This window comes from Schistocerca nitens, chromosome 3 (genome assembly GCF_023898315.1).
Source record: "Schistocerca nitens isolate TAMUIC-IGC-003100 chromosome 3, iqSchNite1.1, whole genome shotgun sequence".
Taxonomy (NCBI): Eukaryota; Metazoa; Arthropoda; class Insecta; order Orthoptera; family Acrididae; genus Schistocerca; species Schistocerca nitens.
Genome location: NC_064616.1, coordinates 330,551,050 through 330,571,010, shown reverse-complemented (window position 1 = coordinate 330,571,010; position 19,961 = coordinate 330,551,050). Strand labels below are relative to the sequence as shown.

Genomic DNA, 19,961 nt, shown 5'->3' with positions numbered 1-19,961 from the left:
ACAGTTTCACAGTCACACAGTTTTCCCTGTGCTCTGTCAAAACATATCTTTTTAACGTTTTCAAATTTTTCCGTGTGTACACCGTCAAATCCTGCATATGTCCAAGCAAATCTGAAAATGTCCTGGAACTTTGGAGAGTGAAGTTGATTGTGTGTGTGTGCCTGAACTTTGATAATTGTCTGAAAATAAAAAATTAAAATTTTCACTCGAGGGAAGACTTGAACCAAGGACCTCTCGTTCCACAGCTGCTCACGCTAACCACAGGACCACAGCGCTATTGAACTGCTATTCTCCTTAATGTTGCCTATCTTGAGCATGGACTACTCAGTTTGTATATTTTGCTTATTTTTTTCATAGTTCCACACAACTTCTTCCTGTTTTCTTGATTGATCTGTGTTCAGTTTCTCAAGGCCTATCCACTGTGTCAACTTATAACTAAATCTGAGGGGGGTTAGATGGGGAGGTTCCCTTGCTAGTCTCACTTTCTATTTCAAAAGGGCCTCTACACAACATGCGGTTTTCACAAAATTTAAATGAGAAAATATTGTCAATCAGTATTTTCTATGAATCTTCAGGTTTTAGCGGCGCAAAGACTGTTCCATTAAGTTTCGGGTGTGCAGCCGCAAGAAATCTCCTTCTTCTTCTAATATTTCGGCTGTAAAACGTTCATCCATCTTCAGAGTGAGCCGCAAGACTGCCGCTCCAGTGCTTGCTTCGTCCCTTTATACTGTTGTACCGCGCGACTGCGCATGCGGCCACAGATGCAAATGCACCAGAGACGTTGGTCAGCGGCAGAGACGTGCATAATGCGTGAGTTGTATCTATGACTCCGCAGTTGATCTTTGTTGGTATATCATTGTGAGCTGCACTGTGACGGCGTCTGTATTTGTTGTGGAGAGTACCCATTGTCTTCAAACACTCTCCACAACAAATACAGAGGGCACTGAAAATGAAACCGAAAGAGGCCACAAAGAAAGCAGAAGAAGATGAAGAAACCTTTAAATCGATGGCCTTCCTGCCATATGTGGGTAGCCTCTCATCAAAAATAGGACGCATTCTCGGCAGACACAAAATAAAAGTGATTTTTCGTCCTCCACCTAAGACAGCTGCACTCGTGGGCTCCGTCAAAGATGATTTGCAGCTCCGAAAATCTGGAGTTTACAAAATTCACTGTGAATGTGGCCTTTCTTACATCGGACAAACAACCCGTACTGTCCAAGAAAGATGTACAGAACACCAGAGGTACACACGACTTTTACAACCTAACAAGTCGGCCGTGGCAGAGCACTGTATTGATAATTGTCACAGTATGTCGTATGACAACGTCGAAATTTTGGCAACTACATCGTCATTTTGGGACTCGATAGTAATGGAGGCAATTGAAATTCGCTTGACGACGAACTTAATTAATAGAGACAGTGGTTTCAATCTTGATAAATCCTGGAATCCGGTACTTGCTGTAATAAACTCGCAAAGATGCCGTCACAGTGCAGCTCACAATGATATATCGGTATGCCAACAAAGATCAACTGCGGAGTCATAGATACAAGTCACGCATTATGCACGTCTCTGCCGCCGACCAACGTCTCTGGCGCATTTGCATCTGTGGCCGCATGCGCAGTCGCGCGGTACAACAGTATAAAGGGACGAAGCAAGCACTGGAGCGGCAGTCTTGCAGTTCACTCTGAAAATGGCTGAATGTTTTACAGCCGAAATATTAGAAGAAGAAGGAGATTTCTTGCGGCTGCACACCCGAAACTTAATGGAACAGTATTTTCTATGATTGTCAGAAGCATTTGATTGCGCAAATCACATTATTCTCCTACAGAAGCTAAAATATTACACTATCAGAGATCTTGCTGTAACTGGTTTTCATCCTACCTGCCTAAAAGGGTGCACAGTGTCACATTAAGAAACCCAGGGAGTGTAAACAATGGTACAAGTACATTCATAATGGGGAATAATTACTGCAGGTGCACAATAGGGAAAAGTATTGGGTACACACTGCTCACAATGCTAGTATTATAATCAATCCTAGAAGAGAGACATCAACACCTGAAAATGTAAACTCAACTTACATAAAACATAATACACACAATTATGTACTGCAGAAGGCCTGACCACAACATTAGAAATAATGGATGAGGACACAGGGGAGTGGTTTATTAATAAAGGATTGGACTCTCATTTGCCGTAATAGAGCTCTGATTCCTCTTATAATACCAACATATAATGATTATATAGTCTCCAGTGGAATGTTATGCCACTCTTCGATCAGAACCTCTTCTAACTCCTGTAGTGATGATGGAGGCAGAAATCTACTACAGAGTCTGCGCTCCAATACCGCCCACAAGGGTTCCATAATGTTCAAGTCAAGGGACTGTGCTGGCCAGGGAATACTATGCAGTTCGGTTGCATGCTCCTCATACCACGATTGTACTGTGCTGGCTGCGTGAATGGGTGAATTATCGTCCTGAAATATGGCATCATTGTTGGAGAACATTTGAATCATGGGGTGCACCTGATCACCTAAAATGTTCGCGTAATCATTGGCTGTAACACAGCTTTTGACAGTAATGATGGGAAAATCAGAATACCATGAAATGACTGCCCGCACCACCACACTTCCACTCCATGCTTAACTGTTGGAATCGAGCAATCACGATTGCAGGTTTATTTTGGCATTCACCACACATAAACTGAACACGATGCTGGAAATAACGAAAATGTTGACTTGTCCGACCATATGACAGGTTTCTACCAATCAGCCGTCCAGGATTTATGCACCTGACATCATGTTATACACTTCTTTGCATTGGTTGTTGTTACTAATGGTTCGGTATAGCAGCTTGTCCATGAATATTCGCTTTATGGAGTTCTCGTTGGACAGTGTCGATAGATAGGGGGTCTCGAAGATAGGTATTTACTCTGCAGTCACTTTAGCTGCCATAGATTTGTATTGTTTTGACACAATTCGTGTTAGTGTATGACAATATCTGTCATTTAGTTTTGATTTGTGCCCACTATTGTGTATACATGATGAAGTCTTTCGATATTTTGTGTAGGCCGTCATAACTGTTGAAACAGTCGCTCTTGAAACATTCATTCAATAAATTGGCTGTTCATGTTTACTGATGCTTCAGCTCATCAGGCCCCCACAATCTTCTCTCTTTGGAACTCTGATAGGTCTTTCAATGCGCGTCGGCCTCGGCCTCGGAATGCAAATGCGAACTGTGCACTACTCGTACACAACCTGTACTGATGCCTAGTCCGTACTGAACACGCACAGTCCAGCAAGACATGTGCCTTACCTGTGTTGTTGACCGTCAAACATCATCATCCTGTTGTTATCACTGTTCACATTATTTTGCCTATCCTCTGTACATCTATTAATGCAACAAAATATTCTAACTTCTTAAATTAAAATATTTAGAAGTTCTGGGTAACACCTCATTGCAGAATTAATGGTGCAGTAATAATGCTCATATTTCTTGTCAGGTATTAACACACAGCTACAGGCATTCATGAATTGCTTTCTGATGCAAGAAAGTGTTATCTTTGCTCAGTATGTCTCAGTATGTATGTATGTAAAGCAAGTTTTTAACATACAAAGATGTACAGGAACCTATTCGTGAATAAGATACGATTCATCTAGCATTTACTGTAAACTGAATCAAGATTTAAAACTGACAAGTTCATACATTAGATACCTTCTTCGCATTCATTGGGGAACGTAATACTTTCTGATGTATTCCATAACCATTTCTATTTCTCACATTTGAAAACAGTGGAGGTTGGGTAGAGTTCAGATACTCTTTAACACAACTTTTCACAGACTGTAGTTTTCCTTTCCGTAATGACCCAGCCGACTGTGGTAAGATCTTATTTTTTGGCATTTTCTGCGTTGATCCATCTCTTTTTGGTGTTTTGCTACCTGCAAAGAAAAAAAAATTAACATTTGTTAAAGACCACATTCTCACTTAACAGCACATATAATTTTTGTAGTATGTGGAATCTCACACGGATAGAAAATTATTTGAAGCCGATAAAATTAATTTTACCACATCAATCACACAATTAAACCGAGATGAACATACTGTAGATAATGGTTCGATATTGATCACTCTTAAAAAATCTAGACAAAATTAACACACAGCTACTATAAAAAAAAATTTAAAAAATTAGAGTCCTATTTTGTACATTAAGAAACCATACTTTTTTAAATTTTATGCAGGAGAATCACTTTTTTTCTGGCGTAACATAGTACCGGAATCTATTTTCTAGTTTTTTAAAAGGAGTTTAATTTATTTAGAACAACATGTATTATAAATATCCTGGCAGACTCAGTGTCTTTGAAAATGAAATTTTCAGTTTGAATTGGCACCACACACTTTTGTTTCATAAGTTGGCATCAGAAACTGCACTCAGTTCCCTTGTTTATCAGTGTTACAAGCAAGCATTTCAGATATGCTCACATCAGTTTTGAGTCAGTCTAGCTAAGATCAGTTCAACCATTTTTCAAAATGAGTAAAATAGATACACTTTGTGATCAAAAGTAACCAGACACCTAGCTGAAAATGACTTTCAAGTTCGTGGCGCCCTCCAATGGTAATGCTGAAATTCAATATCGTGTTGGCCCACCCTAAGCCTTGATGACAGCTTCCACTCTCGCAGGCATACGTTCAATCAGGTGCTGGAAGGATTTTTGGGGAATGGCAACCCATTCCTCATGGAGTGCTGCACTGAGGAGAGGTATCAATGTTGGTCAGTGAGGCCAGGCATGAAGTCGGCATTACAAACCATCCTAAAGCTGTTCTATAGGTTACAGGTCAGGCCTCTGTGCAGGCCAGACCTTTACAGGGATGTTTAGTCGTGTAACCACTCTGCCACAGGCCGTGCATTATGAACAGGTGCTCGATTGTGTTGAAAGATGTAATCACCATCCCAGAATTGCTCCTCAACAGTGGGAAGCAAGAAGGTGCTTCAAACATCAATGTAAGCCTGTGTTGTGATAGTGCCACACAAAACAAGGGGTGCAAGCCCCCTCCATGAAAAAAACAACCACACCATAACACCACTGCCTCCGAATTTTACTGTTTACGCTGGCAGATGACGTTCACTGGACATTCGCCATACCCACATCCTGCCATCGGATCGCCACATTGTGTACCATAATTCATCACTCCACACAACGTTTTTCCACTGTTCAATCATCCAATGTTTACGCTCCTTACACCAAAACAAGGTGTCATTTGGCATTTACCGGCATGATGAGTGGCTTATGAGCTGCTGCTCAACTATGAAATCCAAATTTTCTCAGTTCCCGCCAAACTGTCATAGTGCTTGCAGTGGATCCTGATGTAGTTTGGAATTCCTGTAACAGTTGATCTATGGATGTTTAGGAGTTCGGAAATCTTGCATACAGACGTATGACACAAGTGACACCCTATCACCTGACCATGTTCGAAGTCCGTGAGTTCTGCTGAGCGCCCCATTCGGCTTTTTCACGATGTCTAATGACTAAGGTGGCAGCACAATGCACCTAATATGAAAAACATATGTTTTTGGGGGTGTCCGGATACTTTTGATCACATAGTGTATTTTCTTTGCACTGGTTAGTAAAAAAAGGGAAGTCTGAAGAAGCGGAACTTCACATGGTTACAAGAAGAAACTTTCTTATTATGACGGGCGAGAATGTTGGACACTATTGCAGAAAATGACTCTTGTGAGAGAAATGAGTGGCTGTATGTCAAGAATAAAATGTTGGTCTGTACACTGTTCCCCTCATGTCTGAGGCCTAGCTGCCAATAAATGGATGGGAATGAAAAATTCAGTGGAGTGGTTAATGGTAAAATTAATCATTTTAGAGAGTTGCAGAAGCAGCAATTAATGCCACTGAGAAAAAGATGCATGATAGCAAGGAGAGTGCAGGGCATTCAGTACGCCAAAAAAATAACATCTGATGGGCAAAATAAAATATTGCAGAAAGTTTTCTTAAATACTTTGTCTCATAATAAAGAAGTAACAGAAAATAGTTTTCAAACTGATAACAAAGTAGCGAAGAAATTTTGAAGATGCAATAAATTTACAAGAACTTAATGGTGTAGGCATGTGAAATATTCTTCATTCTGTACATTTTTGCGATAACAATGTAAGCCACATTGTAAATGAAATGAGAAAAAACATTAATACACAACATGGTGAAGTCCAAGAACTAAGTGTCCTGATGAATCAGCAAGCCACAGATCCACACTCATTGCGATTATTCGTGTAGTTTTTCCTATGCAAAAGGAATTCTAAATTCTTCAATTATTCATCTTGAAGATTTTGGGCACACTGAAAAATTACTTAAAGGAGTATTTATTGTCTGTAATTTATGATGGTGCTGTTGTGCTATATGGTGTGCATAATGATGTGAAACAGTTAATACACGATAAGTTTCCCAGTACTATTTTCTGCCACTGTGCTAACCAGGGCCTTGAATTATTGTCTGTTAGTGTCACAGTGAACAGTGTGACAGGAGTGTACTGCTTCCAGAGTTTTATGAACAAACTTCATGTGATTTATCATGCTTAATAATGCTGGAAACTACAAGCTTATGCAGCGACTCTAGAGTTTCAACTTCTTAAAATTGGCAGGATTTTAAGGACTCCTGGGTTGCAGCTAGCGTTAGAACCATTTCTGCAGAATGGGAAGACTTTGAAGCCCTCATACATCACTGTGAAGAGGCAAAAGGAGTCAGTAAGAGAGTGAAACATATCACTATCTTTATGAGAGTCTTTTGAGAAAAATAACATCATGCAAGTTTATTCTTTATTTGGGCCTCATGTGTGATGCTCTCAAAGAAGTTAGTCAACTAAGTCTGGTTTTACAAGAGAGAAATATTGACTTGTATGAAGCACACATGAGGATAATAAATACAGTCCAAATTTTTGAAGGAAGAATTGAAAATCCTTGTCCATACTACAGTATCTCTCTCCAAAGTGAAGAGTCCACCAAGTTCAAAAGGATTTAACTCCACAAAAATGAAACACACAGTCCTGTAATTAGTTCATCTGATTTTTATAAAATTCTGAAAGAATCTGTTGGAGAGAGTTTGCTTCAAGGAGATGATCATTTGCCTGAATGTGCAAAGATTTTAGATTCTAAGTATGGGCCAGGAAATCCTGGGAAGCACATGTCATTCGATGAAGCCAAAATTAGGAAGTTAGCCTGTAAATCTCCCTTAAATGAAAGAGAAGCAATTTGTGGTTTCACTGAATATCTTCAAGAAAATAAATTTCCAGATACACTACTTCCTCTGAAGCGCACTTTGGGCATGATTGTAATATCTTCTAACAAATAGGAAAAGGGTTTCCGTCAAATGAATCTTACAGTTACTTCATTTATGCTTGTAAGAACAACTTCTGTATTGCTGTTCATCAAGATGGCTAAACCTTCTCTCACTCAGTTCAAACCTAAGAAATTGTACATTAGAGGATACGTTAAAATTGTGAAAGTTGCTGGAAGAACATCTTTGTAATGGCACCTTTTTTTTCCTGGTGGTGGGAGGAGGGGGGGGGGGGGGGGCTGTATAGGAGTATTTACTAACACACGTGCAGCAACTTCAAAATTGCAAATAAAGTTTCTGCTGGAATGTGACCTGATAATCTTTATTGTAAAAGTGTGCTCATTGAAACAAAAAGTTAAACTCTTGTATATGTACTAATAATCACCAGAGTGAATAATTATGATAGGGACTCCATTTCCGTTGTTTTATCACCACCTAGGTAGCCAAAGGAAACTTCCATAGTCCACGAACCCACGCGAATTGTAAATGGTTGCAAAAACACACTTGACCTCTTAGCCACGAACAATCCAGAGCTAATAGAGAGAATCATGACTGATACAGGGATTAGTGATCACAAGGTCGTTGTAGCTAGGCTCAATACCGTTTCTACCAAATCCACCAGAAACAAACGCAAAATAATTTTATTTAAAAAAAGAGGATAAAGTGTCACTAGAAGGCTTCCTAAGAGACAATCTCCATTCCTTCCGAACTGACTATGCAAATGTAGACGAGATGTGGCTCAAATTCAAAGATATAGTAGCAACAGCAATTGAGAGATTCATACCTCATAAACTGGTAAGAGATGGAACTGATCCCCCATGGTACACAAAACAGGCCCGAACGCTGATGCAGAGGCAACGGAAAAAGCATGCGAAGTTCAGAAGAACGCGAAATCCCGAAGATTGGCTAAAATTTACAGACGCTCGAAATTTGGCATGGACTTCAATGCGAGATGCCTTTAATGGGTTCCACAACGAAACATTGTCTCGAAATTTGGTAGAAAATCCGAAGAAATTCTGGTCGTATGTAAAGTACACAAGTGGCAAGACGCAGTCAATACCTTCGCTGCGCAGTGCTGATGGTACTGTTACAGATGACTGTGCCGGTAAAGCAGAGTTATTGAATGCAGTTTTCCGAAATTCCTTCACCAGGGAAGACAAATGGAATATTCCAGAATTTGAAACACGAACAGCTGCTAGCATGAGTTTCTTAGAAGTAGATACCTTAGGGGTTGCGAAGCAACTCAAATCGCTTGATACGGGCAAGTCTTCAGGTCCAGATTGTATACCGATTAGGTTCCTTTTAGATTACGCTGATACAATAGCTCCCTACTTAGCAATCATATACAACCGCTCGCTCACCGATAGATCTGTACCTACAGATTGGAAAATTGCACAGGTCGCACTAGTGTTTAAGAAGGGTAGTAGGAGTAATCCATCGAACTGCAGACCTATATCATTGACGTCGGTTTGCAGTAGGGTTTTGGAGCATATATTGTATTCAAACATTATGAATCACCTCGAAGATCTCTTGATATGTAATCAGCATGGTTTCAGAAAACATCGTTCTTGTGCAACGCAGTTAGCTCTTTATTCGCACGAAGTAATGGCCGCTTTCGGCAGGGGATCTCAAGTTGATTCTGTATTTCTAGTTTTTCGGAAAGCTTTTGACACCGTTCCTCACAAGCGTAGATGTAGATGAACCTCAAAAATAAGATATTTAGTATAACATGGGGTATTGTCTCAGTTGTGCGACTGGATTCGTGATTTCCTGTCAGGAAGGTCGCAGTTCGTAGTAATAGACGGCAAATCATAGAGTAAAACTGAACTGAAATCAGTTGTTCCCCAGGGAAGCGTCCCGGAACCTCTGCTGCTCCTGATCTATATAAATGACCTGGGTGACAATCTGAGCAGTTCTCTTAGGTTCTTCGCAGATGATGCTGTAATTTACCATCTAGTAAGGTCATCCGAATACCAGTATCAGTTGCAAAGCGATTTAGAAAAGATTGCTGTATGGTGTGGCAGGTGGCAGTTGACGCTAAAGAACGAAAAGTGTGAGGTGATCCACACGAGTTCCAAAAGAAACCCGTTGGAATTCGATTACTCGATAAATAGTACAATTCTCAAGGCTGTCCATTCAACTAAGTACCTGGGTGTTTAATCTACGAACAACTTCAGTTGGAAAGACCACATAGATAATATTGTGGGGAAGGCGAGCCAAAGGTTGCGTTCCATTGGCAGGACACTTAGAAGATGCAACAAGTCCACTAAAGAGAGAGCTTACACTACACTCGTTCGTCCTCTGTTAGAATATTGCTGCGCGGTGTGGGATCCTTACCAGGTGGGGTTGACGGAGGACATCGAAAGGGTGCAAAAAAAAGGGCAGCTCATTTTGTATTATCACGTAATAGGGGAGAGAGTGCGGCAGATATGATACGCGAGTTGGGATAGACGTCATTACAGCAAGGACGTTTTTCGCCGCGGCGAGATCTATTTACGAAATTTCAGTCACCAACTTTCTCTTCCGAATGCGAAAATATTTTGTTGAGCCCAACCTACATAGGTAGGAATGATCATCAAAATAAAATAAGAGAAATCAGAGCTCGAACAGAAAGGTTTAGGTGTTCGTTTTTCCCGCGCGCTGTTCGGGAGTGGAATGGTAGAGAGACAGTATGATTGTGGTTCGATGAACCCTCTGCCAAGCACGTAAATGTGAATTGCAGAGTAATCATGTAGATGTAGATGAACCTCAAAAATAAGGTATTTAGTATAACATTTTATTTAACAAATAGGGAAAGACCAAAATTATTGTGATGAACTCTTAAGTACTGGAAAATCTATGCCAAAATTAAAATCTGTTAGAAAGACAGATCCATCAGTTTTACATAAAGCAATTAAAGAAAGCCCAGACAGTATGAAAAACAAAGTGATCTATTTGAAATTAAAGATGCATTCACACTCTGTTAACAGTATGCATTAAAACTAATGGGTGTTTTCTAAAGACACAAAAAAACCTTGATATTGTCAACAGTGCATTTCTCACTCTCCTCTATGTTGTGAATTTAAATTCAAGTACTGACATTTGATGAACATTGTAAGTTATTAAAAATAACTTACTTTCCAAAAAAAAAAAAAAGAGAGAGAGAGAGAGAGAGAGAGAGAGAGAGAGAGAGAGAGAGAGAGAGAGAGGAAAGAAAGGAAAGAAAGAAAGAAAAAGAAAAAGAAAAAAAAAAGAAAAGGAAAAGGGAAAAAAAACAGTGCATTGGAGAGTTACTCAAACTCACCTTCTCCGGCAACTATTTCACTTTCAATGGAAAGAAATATTGTCAGGTCAATAGCTGTGGGAAATGGCTGGACTAGGAAAACAGCAGGTATATTTACCAACCGTTTTTTAATAAAACAAATCCTCCCACTAACAGTAAGAACATTGTGTGTGTGTGTGTGTGTGTGTGTGTGTGTGTGTGTGGAGGTAAAAATCCAGGAATCAGCTGAAGAACTTTTTTGGGTGAATGACCCATAAGGCACAAAGTCATGATCAGTCACATTGGTCTTCATAAAACAGCATGTGAAGATTGTGACAAGTATTATAAATGCTTTCAGTGTATAGTTGGGGAGAGAATTTGCGAAACTCCTATACCTTTTGTTACGCTAAACTGGGAGCTTTGCTGTTTTTTATACTATAACGGGCAGGGAGAAACAGTGCCCCCAACATACTGTCAATTCACATGTGTCCCTAATGACTCTGACATGCAACAAAAAAATTACATGCTGAAGTCAGGAGCAAACAAAGAAACAAATTTTAAGCAGAAACAATTAACAAAAATGTCCACATTCTTCAAACATAAAATGTGGAAGGAAAATACTCATCTATGAACATAACAGACTATGTGAGGTGCGCATTTCTATAGGACATGTTGTGAAGCTCGTAAAAGGATTTACTGACTGATTTTATTTCTCACACAGTGTTTTAAGCTCTTCATGATAAACTTATGCCCTTCTACACTGTCTTCGAGGTTTCAGTGAATGGAGATATGAATAAGGCTTAAGAGGCCACATTTCAAATGTGGTAGTCAGACATTTCTGATATATTAGAATACATCGAATTCTGTGAAACAGATGATGGGCAGCAATAGCTAGCAACTACAGTTCCTGTGACATTGATCAGATAAGAGTAAGGAGACTGTCGATCAGAAAATCTCTAAGGTGCCAACAATGATGAGAGAAAACATGTAAGCATAATTCTTTGTCAGTATTTACACGATTTTATCTCTAGATGTAAATCAGGTTATGTCTAGATATAATCCTCATAGTTGCACTATGGTTAAGATAAATTTCTCCTGTGGATATGACTGTCAAATGTGTAACTAAAATGAAAGCCACCAACCAGCTGGACCAGCACTGACACCTCTTATTTGTTGGTGGGACAGACAAGTGGGATCCTGCTTTATACTCTCTGTTATGAATGAGAAGAGGCCACATAGTCCAACCACTTTCCAACCTTCGGCATGACAGTTTCTGGGCGTTGGCTCTGTAAGGTGTTAAGGAGGTGACAACTGTTTGTCTGATGCGTACCTTATGGTTTTCAGAAGTGAAGATTTCATTATAATTTTAGTCTCCACTGGCCTTCAACACTTATGGTAGATGCAGGAACTAAACTACTGATTTGAATGTAAGAGAAATGTAAGCTAGCTGTGATGTAACTACTGTCAATTTCCACTACAGATAAAATTAATACAATAACCTACCAGCGTCCTGGATTTGTGTTGAATCAACAGTTATAACTTTAACCAAAGAAAAATAATCCTTTGAATTTCAGGTTACGTTGGTTATTAACTTTATTAATAGCAAATCCAGAGAGCTCAAGTAAAAGAGATACAAATTTTCTAATTTCTGAAATGAGAATGACAAACTTAAGCACACTACTATTTTATAATTCCCATAAATTATTATGTACAACTAAAACTGGTACAAACTATTGTTAACCCATACAGCTGTAGCTAACTGATATAAAAATCAACATTTTATTAAAATAATTAATGGTAATCATAAATAGCATATTTGGACCTGATATTAACACACACAATTATTTTAAATGGCAGTTAAAAAATAATAAATAAACTCTGATCAGCTGACACAACATTGGTCAACAGACACAAACTTTGGTCCGTCGTGGCCTACACTTATCACATTTTTCTTTAACTTATATGATCTGCTCACTGTATTTTAACCATAACAAAGAAAAATGCGTATGTAACTTTAATAATACTGAAGGATCACAAACACTACCAATAAATTATTGCAGCCATTCAAGGTCTTGTTCTGTAATCTTGAAAAAACCTGGATAGTAAGGAAAGAAACCGAGATCTAAAGAGCCACAAATAATTTTCTCAAAGCCAGCTGTTTGGAAATGAGTTAATTTCATATTTTTCAATTATGGTAGAGAAACTGAATTTTGTGTGTGAGTAACCTTCAGAGTTTGCATTTTCTGCAATTTCTGCCTCCGTCATGGTTTAACTCAAACTGACATCAACCCAGTTGGTATTGGGAGACATCGTGTTCAAATGAGATTCTGAACAATGGTGGAGCCTGCAGATTTTTACTTGGCTTTGCCAGAGATAAAGTACCTCTCTTCTGGTGCATGTTAAAATTTGTGGCTTATGTGATAATCAAATATGAGACCTTCGGGATACTGAGCAAGATCCAACCCCCAAAACCATTCCAACTCCAGTATATGAAGTAACATGGACTTGTTGCTGATTGACTTATATTGAAATTAATTGAGCCCATATAATAGACTGCTTCCAGAGGTACGTACATCAAAGCTGGCATTTGTTAACAACTGAGACACCTTACTATCGCAGTATAAGAAAAACAACAAAAAAGACTGCACCAAGTATTGCTACTGCAAGACAACGACCACCTACACTCTGTTGATTTTGGGAAACTGGTTCGAAGTCCTCTCTTAGTGCCTTTATTCTTTTGATATTGCATCTTCAAATGTTAACCTTCTACCATCCTTTTTAAACAACCACCAGGAAAATGCAATTCAAACAGTCTATAACACAAATGCACTGCTATAGTGTCAAACTAACAAGATATTATGCGCTGATTTATGTCTATGTGCAGTACACAGTTATACTGAAGTAGCATTACATGACTACCACGAAAGTATGAAAATGTAGCAATAGGAGTAGACACATAACGAAACCCAGTTAATAAATTATTCAGTGCCACAATTTATTCAATACATTTGTTTACTCATAAACACGTCTAAAAATTACCTCAGTAGAAGCAGAAAAATGTACGAGGTAGGTCCACAAAGTAAGTTCCGTTTGGTTATATAAAACAAACGTGTACAGATACAGAAAAAATATTTATTGTACAAAAATCTACAACTGTTAAATTACTTTTCTACATAGCTTCCGAAATTTTTACAGCACTTGTCATAGCATGGCACAAGTTTTTGTATGCCTTCTTCATAGAAGAATTCAACCATGTGGTAACATATTCTTTCAGCCCGTCATCATCATTGACATGTTGACCACCAAGGACAGATTTTAGGTGTAAGAAGATATGTAAGTGTAAACTTATGGTTGTGCTTAATCTTCTCTTCAATTGTGTGAACGAGGTCGTCAGTAACCACAGACGGGCGTCCACTTTGTTCTTCATCGTGTACTAGATCACGTCCTTCATTGAACAGTCTGACCCATCTTCCAACCATTGAATCACTCACAGCATTTTGTCTGTAATTATCACAAATTTGCCGATGAATTTCCTTTGGTTTAACTTTATTTGCATTTAGAAATAGAATCTCAGATCTGATTTCACACTACACAGCACATGTCGGCTGCAGCGATCTGAAAATGGCATACATGTCTTCTCCTCGAGTCAGAGTAACTGCCGCACATGCTCGTAACTGCAATCGTAGCACTGCTGTAGATAGAAATAGAAACAGAACTTACTTTGTGGATGACCCTCATAAATGTTAAGACGTGTGCATTTCTGAAAGTTTCTCATCTTTACTTCTACATTATTCTGAATCAAGGCAGCAAGAAGACTTACAAGGGAGAGGTTCCCTTACAATTTCCACACTGATTGTCGATCTGGTTGCTTGCACAATTGTCATGGAAGAGGTAAAAGTCTGTTCTCCACAAAGATTGGAGCCAAGAGCTAACACAACCTTTACTTTACAATGTATCCTTGTTTCCACTGAACTAGCAAACAACTATGATAACAGTGCTCTCTCACTGCTTCAGTGATGGCTAAGATGGATAAGTTGCAACATAAAGGATGATCTTAGCTGTAGTTTCTCCTTCGAATGAGTTTCCTGCCCTCAAAATCCTAAATTTACTAACTGGAGGAATATCCTTAAGTGAGAATCATTCAGAATATGCAATCAAACAAAAGAAAATAGCAAGTGAACATAGCAGAAAAATTCTCAGCCACTCGACAAAGCAAGTCAATGATCTGCGTTGCCAGACATATTCTGGAATGCTGCTACATGTCAGTCTAATTACAGAAAGGATACATTTTTACAGCTCAGCTATTTCTTGTACTCGAGCTTCAGAGATGCAGAGCTGGCAACCACTCAGTTGACCAAATGAACAGATCAATGATTTTTATTCGGAGTTCTATAACTAGGAACTGGAGCTAGAGAGTAGTTTGGAATAACATTCAGATTTGCCAGCTGCGACATTAACACCATAAATGATGAGAAGATGAGCACTTATATCCTGAAAGCTATAAACAACAAAGCTTCAAATCAAGATGATGTGCAAGAAATGAACCCAGCAAGTGTGTGCAGTGCAAATTCAATTCCAGCCTCTAATATGAAGGAAGAAGTAACTGTTACCAGAACAAGTCAAAGGGAAAATAAAATACTGACACTATTGTCTAGAATATGTCTTCTAGAAATAAAACTACCATTTAGTCTACAACAATCAAAAGAATGATAACATGAGCTACTCGTAATGATTACAATATAATGGTTGCTATTGTTTTGACAAAAAAAGTGAAAGGCACCTGATGAAAGTGCTGCAGTAAGAGAAACCATAATATCAGTCCACTAAGCTGAGTGTGGGGTGGAGTTTCTATGCAGCAGTTCGCAACTGGCGACGTTTGCCCTTAATTTAATTCTTGATGGTTTCATACCAGCAAAGTCCCTAGGCCATCAAAAAATTCATAAAAGAATTATCAAAGAGTAATTGTTAGAACAGATTGCTATGTTAAATAGTACTCGACTTGTGACCCCATACACTACACAGATCCACCCGCCACCGCCTTCATTGATAAATTACTGAGGCGTATCTACTGTTCTGTTACCTGAATGTACTTTACTCTTTGAGCTAATTCCCCTTGGTTAAGAATTTTTACAGAAAGACTTAATACAGAACAGCTTTAATGATAGATAAACAAAATCCTTGGATAAAATGGGACATAATGAATTTGAATAACAAAGGAGAAATCAAAAAATGAAGCAGATAAAAGAATACAGTAGTCTAAAAACTGAGAATGGAAATGCAAAACGGCTATACAGGAGGGCTAAAGCAGAAATGCAAGGCTGCAGAAGCATGCAAGACAATGGGAAAGATAAATACCTCCTGTAAGAAAATTAAAGATGCCTGCTGGAGAGAAGAGAAGCTATTTTACAAATATCAAAACATCAGATGGCATGCCAGTACTAAGCAAAGGAGGGCTATACAACAGAAATGAACTTGAAAACAATATTGAAGAAAGGGAACAGTAATTCAGTGAAGGTGAAAAGCTGAATATGATACTGTGAGAAGAATTTGACAGAGCACTGAAACTCCTTAACTGAAACAATGCACTAAGAGTGATCATTCTTGCCTTAAAATTACTGATACCCTTTGGAGAAAATATGACAACTATTCCTTGTGACATGCAGGATATATCATATGGGCAAAATACCTTCAGACATCAAGAAGGCTGTCGTAATCCCAATTCCAAATTACGCAGTTGCTGATAGATGCTAATTTGTCAAACTACCAGTTTAATAAATTGTGATTCCAAAACTCTGACATGATTTATTTACCAAAGACGAAAAAAATACTTGTCGAAGCTGTGTTCAGGTAAGATCAGTTTGGGTTCTAAAAACTTCACAAATACTTGAGGCAACACTGATCACATATCAAAAAATTGGCGAGCTCATATTTATGATATCTGTGGATTTTGAGGAAACTTCTGACAATGTTTATTGGGATACACTGAAATTATGAACACAGCAAAATAAAATAAAGAGAGTGAAAGGTTATCAACAGCTTATATGGAAACCAGACTGCTTTCTAACGAGAGGAGTGGGGAGCAGTAGTGGAAAGCAAGGAGAAATTTGGAGAGGAAATTAAAGTTCAGAGAGAAGAAATTTAAACTTTGAGTTTTTGTAGAGAGGTTATAAGATGAACATCAACGAAAGTAGAATAAAGGTAATAGAATATAGTAGGATTAAATCAAGTAATGCCAAGGGAATTTGATTACAAAATGAAACACTAAAAGTAATAAAATTAGTTTTGTTATTGGGTAACAATTTAACTAAAGATAGCCAATAATATACTAAACAAAATGATATAAAATACATAGTGGCAACAGCAAGAAAAGCATTTATGAAAAATATAAACTCCATGTCTAATATAAACTTGTATTTTAGAAAGTCTTTTTGGAAGCTATTTGTCTAGAGTGTGACCTTGAACAGACGTAAAATGTGGATGAAAATCAGCTCAGACAAGAAGAAAACAGAAGCTTCTAGAAGGAAACCGAGGCTTGACAACAGAAGCAGGCCCAGTTCTGCAGTAGTTATGTACAAGTAAAGAGGATGCATCAAATCAATCTCCAGACTGCAGATGGCAGTGATATACACAATTTTCTAATGAAGATTTTTTTCCTTTCAGCCTTCTGAATGATATGATATGCAGCTCACTGTGACTCTCTCCTGTACCCATCTCTTCACCTACACTCAATGTTTTTATCTGTTACACGTATGCCAAGCTATGCCTTACCCCCAGAGTTTGTGCCCACTACAGATCTCTCTGTGGTATCAGAGTCTTTTCCCTGGTGTCTTAATGTGTGCTGTGTCATCCCGCTGCTTCATATAATTAAAGTTTCCAACATATACCTTTTGTCGTCATTTCCACAGAGACCATCCTCCTTTCTTATTTTATGTAGAAGGTGTAGGGATGGATGGAATGGGTGAGTGGTTCTCTGGTGGTGGTGGTGGTGGTGGTGGTGGTGGTGGTGGTGGTGGTGGTGGTGGATGGAGGTGAAGACAATGTAGGCAGCCTGATGTGGTCTCAAGTTCTTTACTGTCCTCATAAACAATCATAATGCAATGTTCCTGCAGAAAGTGGATAGCAGGTGACAGGTGTTAAACCATGGACCCAGCATGCTGGAACATATGTGCCCTGCTGTAAGTGTATCCTGAAGAGACTAGTGGTAGCAAGCAGCCTTGCTGTTGCAGTGTCCCAGCTTCAGGTGGCCAGAGGGTGATGGGCTGGTAGCCAGCCTAGCAGGAGATGGTGGTTTAGCCAGGGTGATGAACCATGAACTGCGACTGCATCTGATGGTAGCAGCATGGAGCTGGAAGGACCTCAGTCCTTACCTCAGACCATGAGGCAGCCTCATGGGGAAGGCAACAGTGTGAGGGTAACCAGATGGTTAGGGTGTTATGCAGCAGCCTTCAACTTGCAGCCCAGTTGCGACAATGCAAGCTGTGTCGGGAGTGTTGGGGACCCAACGATAGAGACCAACGCATGGCAGGCATTGATGCGCAGCCCAATCACCTGGTTGGTTAGCCTGAGGGTATATATAGGGTCAAAGAGGGCTCACTAATGTGAAACACAAGTACTGCCACATGCTTCAGTGCCTTCTTAACTTCCTGAATCCTGATCACTACCCTGAAAACTGGGTCATTACTGAGGACACCGCTGTTATGGCAAAATGTTGTGTTAACTGGCTGCAACTCATACCCTGGCTAGGGCACTGGGCTCATCTTGTATCGTTATATTTCCTCCCTTCTTGGAAAAATCAGCTCCACCACATTCCTGCTTGAGAAACTGGCTGTAAAAAAAGCATTAATATATTTACAATTATATACACTGTGTACTCACCTATTGAAGTTCATAGTAAACACTCCCAAATAATCTTCACATTTTGGTGCCCCTTTTTACTTTTTTATGTTTACACTGAGTTCACTCTCTTACAGACATGGATTCTACAGGTCCTGCTTTGCTCCACCTTATGTCAACTCTTTCTTTTTAGTCCAGCAAGCAGCAGTTGTTGGGCTGGGGATCATGGAGGCATCCTATCAAGGTAGCCTCGCTAACCTTACCTACATTTGCAGTAACTTCTGTGAAATCACTTATTCCGTGTAACTAGTAAGACAACATGAGTAATGAACTTCCTGTCAAGCCACACACTGTGCTATTCTAGGTAAACAGTTCCAGGTGCTCTTCTAGCACTGAAGAGCAAATCAGGTGCTTCTTGACCTGCACCGACTTCTCAATGTTGATGACCTGCTGCCTAGTCACTATGTCATAAACAAGGGTAATTGTTTACAAAAGGAAGCAGTCAGAGGTATCACTGCAATGGTCACATTCTCAGACATATTGACTCGGGAATTATTCGAATTCCCTATCTCTATGACACCTTAAGATGTTTATACATAGCACTCCGTCGTCAGGCCACAAGTAGCCCATCGGGACCATCCGACCGCCGTGTCACCCTCAGTTGAGGATGCAGATAGGAGGGGCGTGTGGTCAGCACATCGCTCTCCCGGTCGTTTCTATGGTTTTCTTTGACCTGAGCCGCTACCAATCGGTCGAGTAGCTCCTCAATTGGCATCACGAGGCTGAGTGCACCCCGAAAAATGGCAACAGCACATGGCGGTTGGATGGTCACCCATCCAAGTGCCGGCCAAGCCCGACAGCGCTTAACTTCGGTGATCTCACGGGAACCGGTGTATCCACTGCGGCAAGGCCGTTGCCTTTATACATAGGGAACTACCAAATTTCTAAGTATAAACAAATAAAGATGCCTATCGAATTTTTACTGTACTAAGACAATCTTAATACAGTCTAATAATAGTTGCTTTAGTGACCTGATGTAAAAACAAAGGTATTCTGTACAGTGAAAAATTACAAATCCACGTAATGGGGTGCGAATGAATGGAAATGCTTGAAACTAGTCACTTGTAAGGTGCCAGGACATGGGCACTTACACGTTATCTTATCAACATTAGTATTAATAATAAAGGGACTGACAAGGGCATCAGATCATGACTCTATTGAATTATGATAAATATGAGGCACTATCGAGCAGTATCCCCTACATGTCTGCATGATTAAGTTGCTAACTTAAAGTGTTGGTGAAAAGTATTGGAAGTTGAGAATTGTGCAATATAAGTCTGCAGCTGGCCACAGCTTGCCGGACCGCCGTGGGTGGCAGGTAGCGGTCACTGGAAACGCGGGACAATATGACGCTTTTGGGGATAGCCTGGCACCCGGAGCCACCTGTGCTGGGCAACACATGGCGAAGAAGGAATTTCATTTGCCTAGGAGCGTTATGACCTACTCGATCATTGGGTAGATCTCAGAAATGCCATTGGCAGGATTTCGGCGATGAAA

At 39.6% G+C, this 19,961-nt stretch overlaps 1 protein-coding gene and 1 pseudogene across 1 annotated transcript in view; both read right to left on the bottom strand.

Annotated features, from left to right (window-relative positions):
- The window catches only part of LOC126249214 (uncharacterized), a 255,126-nt gene that overhangs the window by 54,787 nt on the left and 180,378 nt on the right, over window positions 1-19,961 (bottom strand). The window contains exon 10 of the mRNA XM_049950868.1: window positions 3,711-3,934. Within this exon, the coding sequence (XP_049806825.1) occupies window positions 3,711-3,934 (224 nt within the window). The remainder of the gene's footprint in view (window positions 1-3,710; window positions 3,935-19,961) is intronic.
- On the bottom strand, window positions 19,206-19,322 carry LOC126250537 (5S ribosomal RNA; annotated as a pseudogene).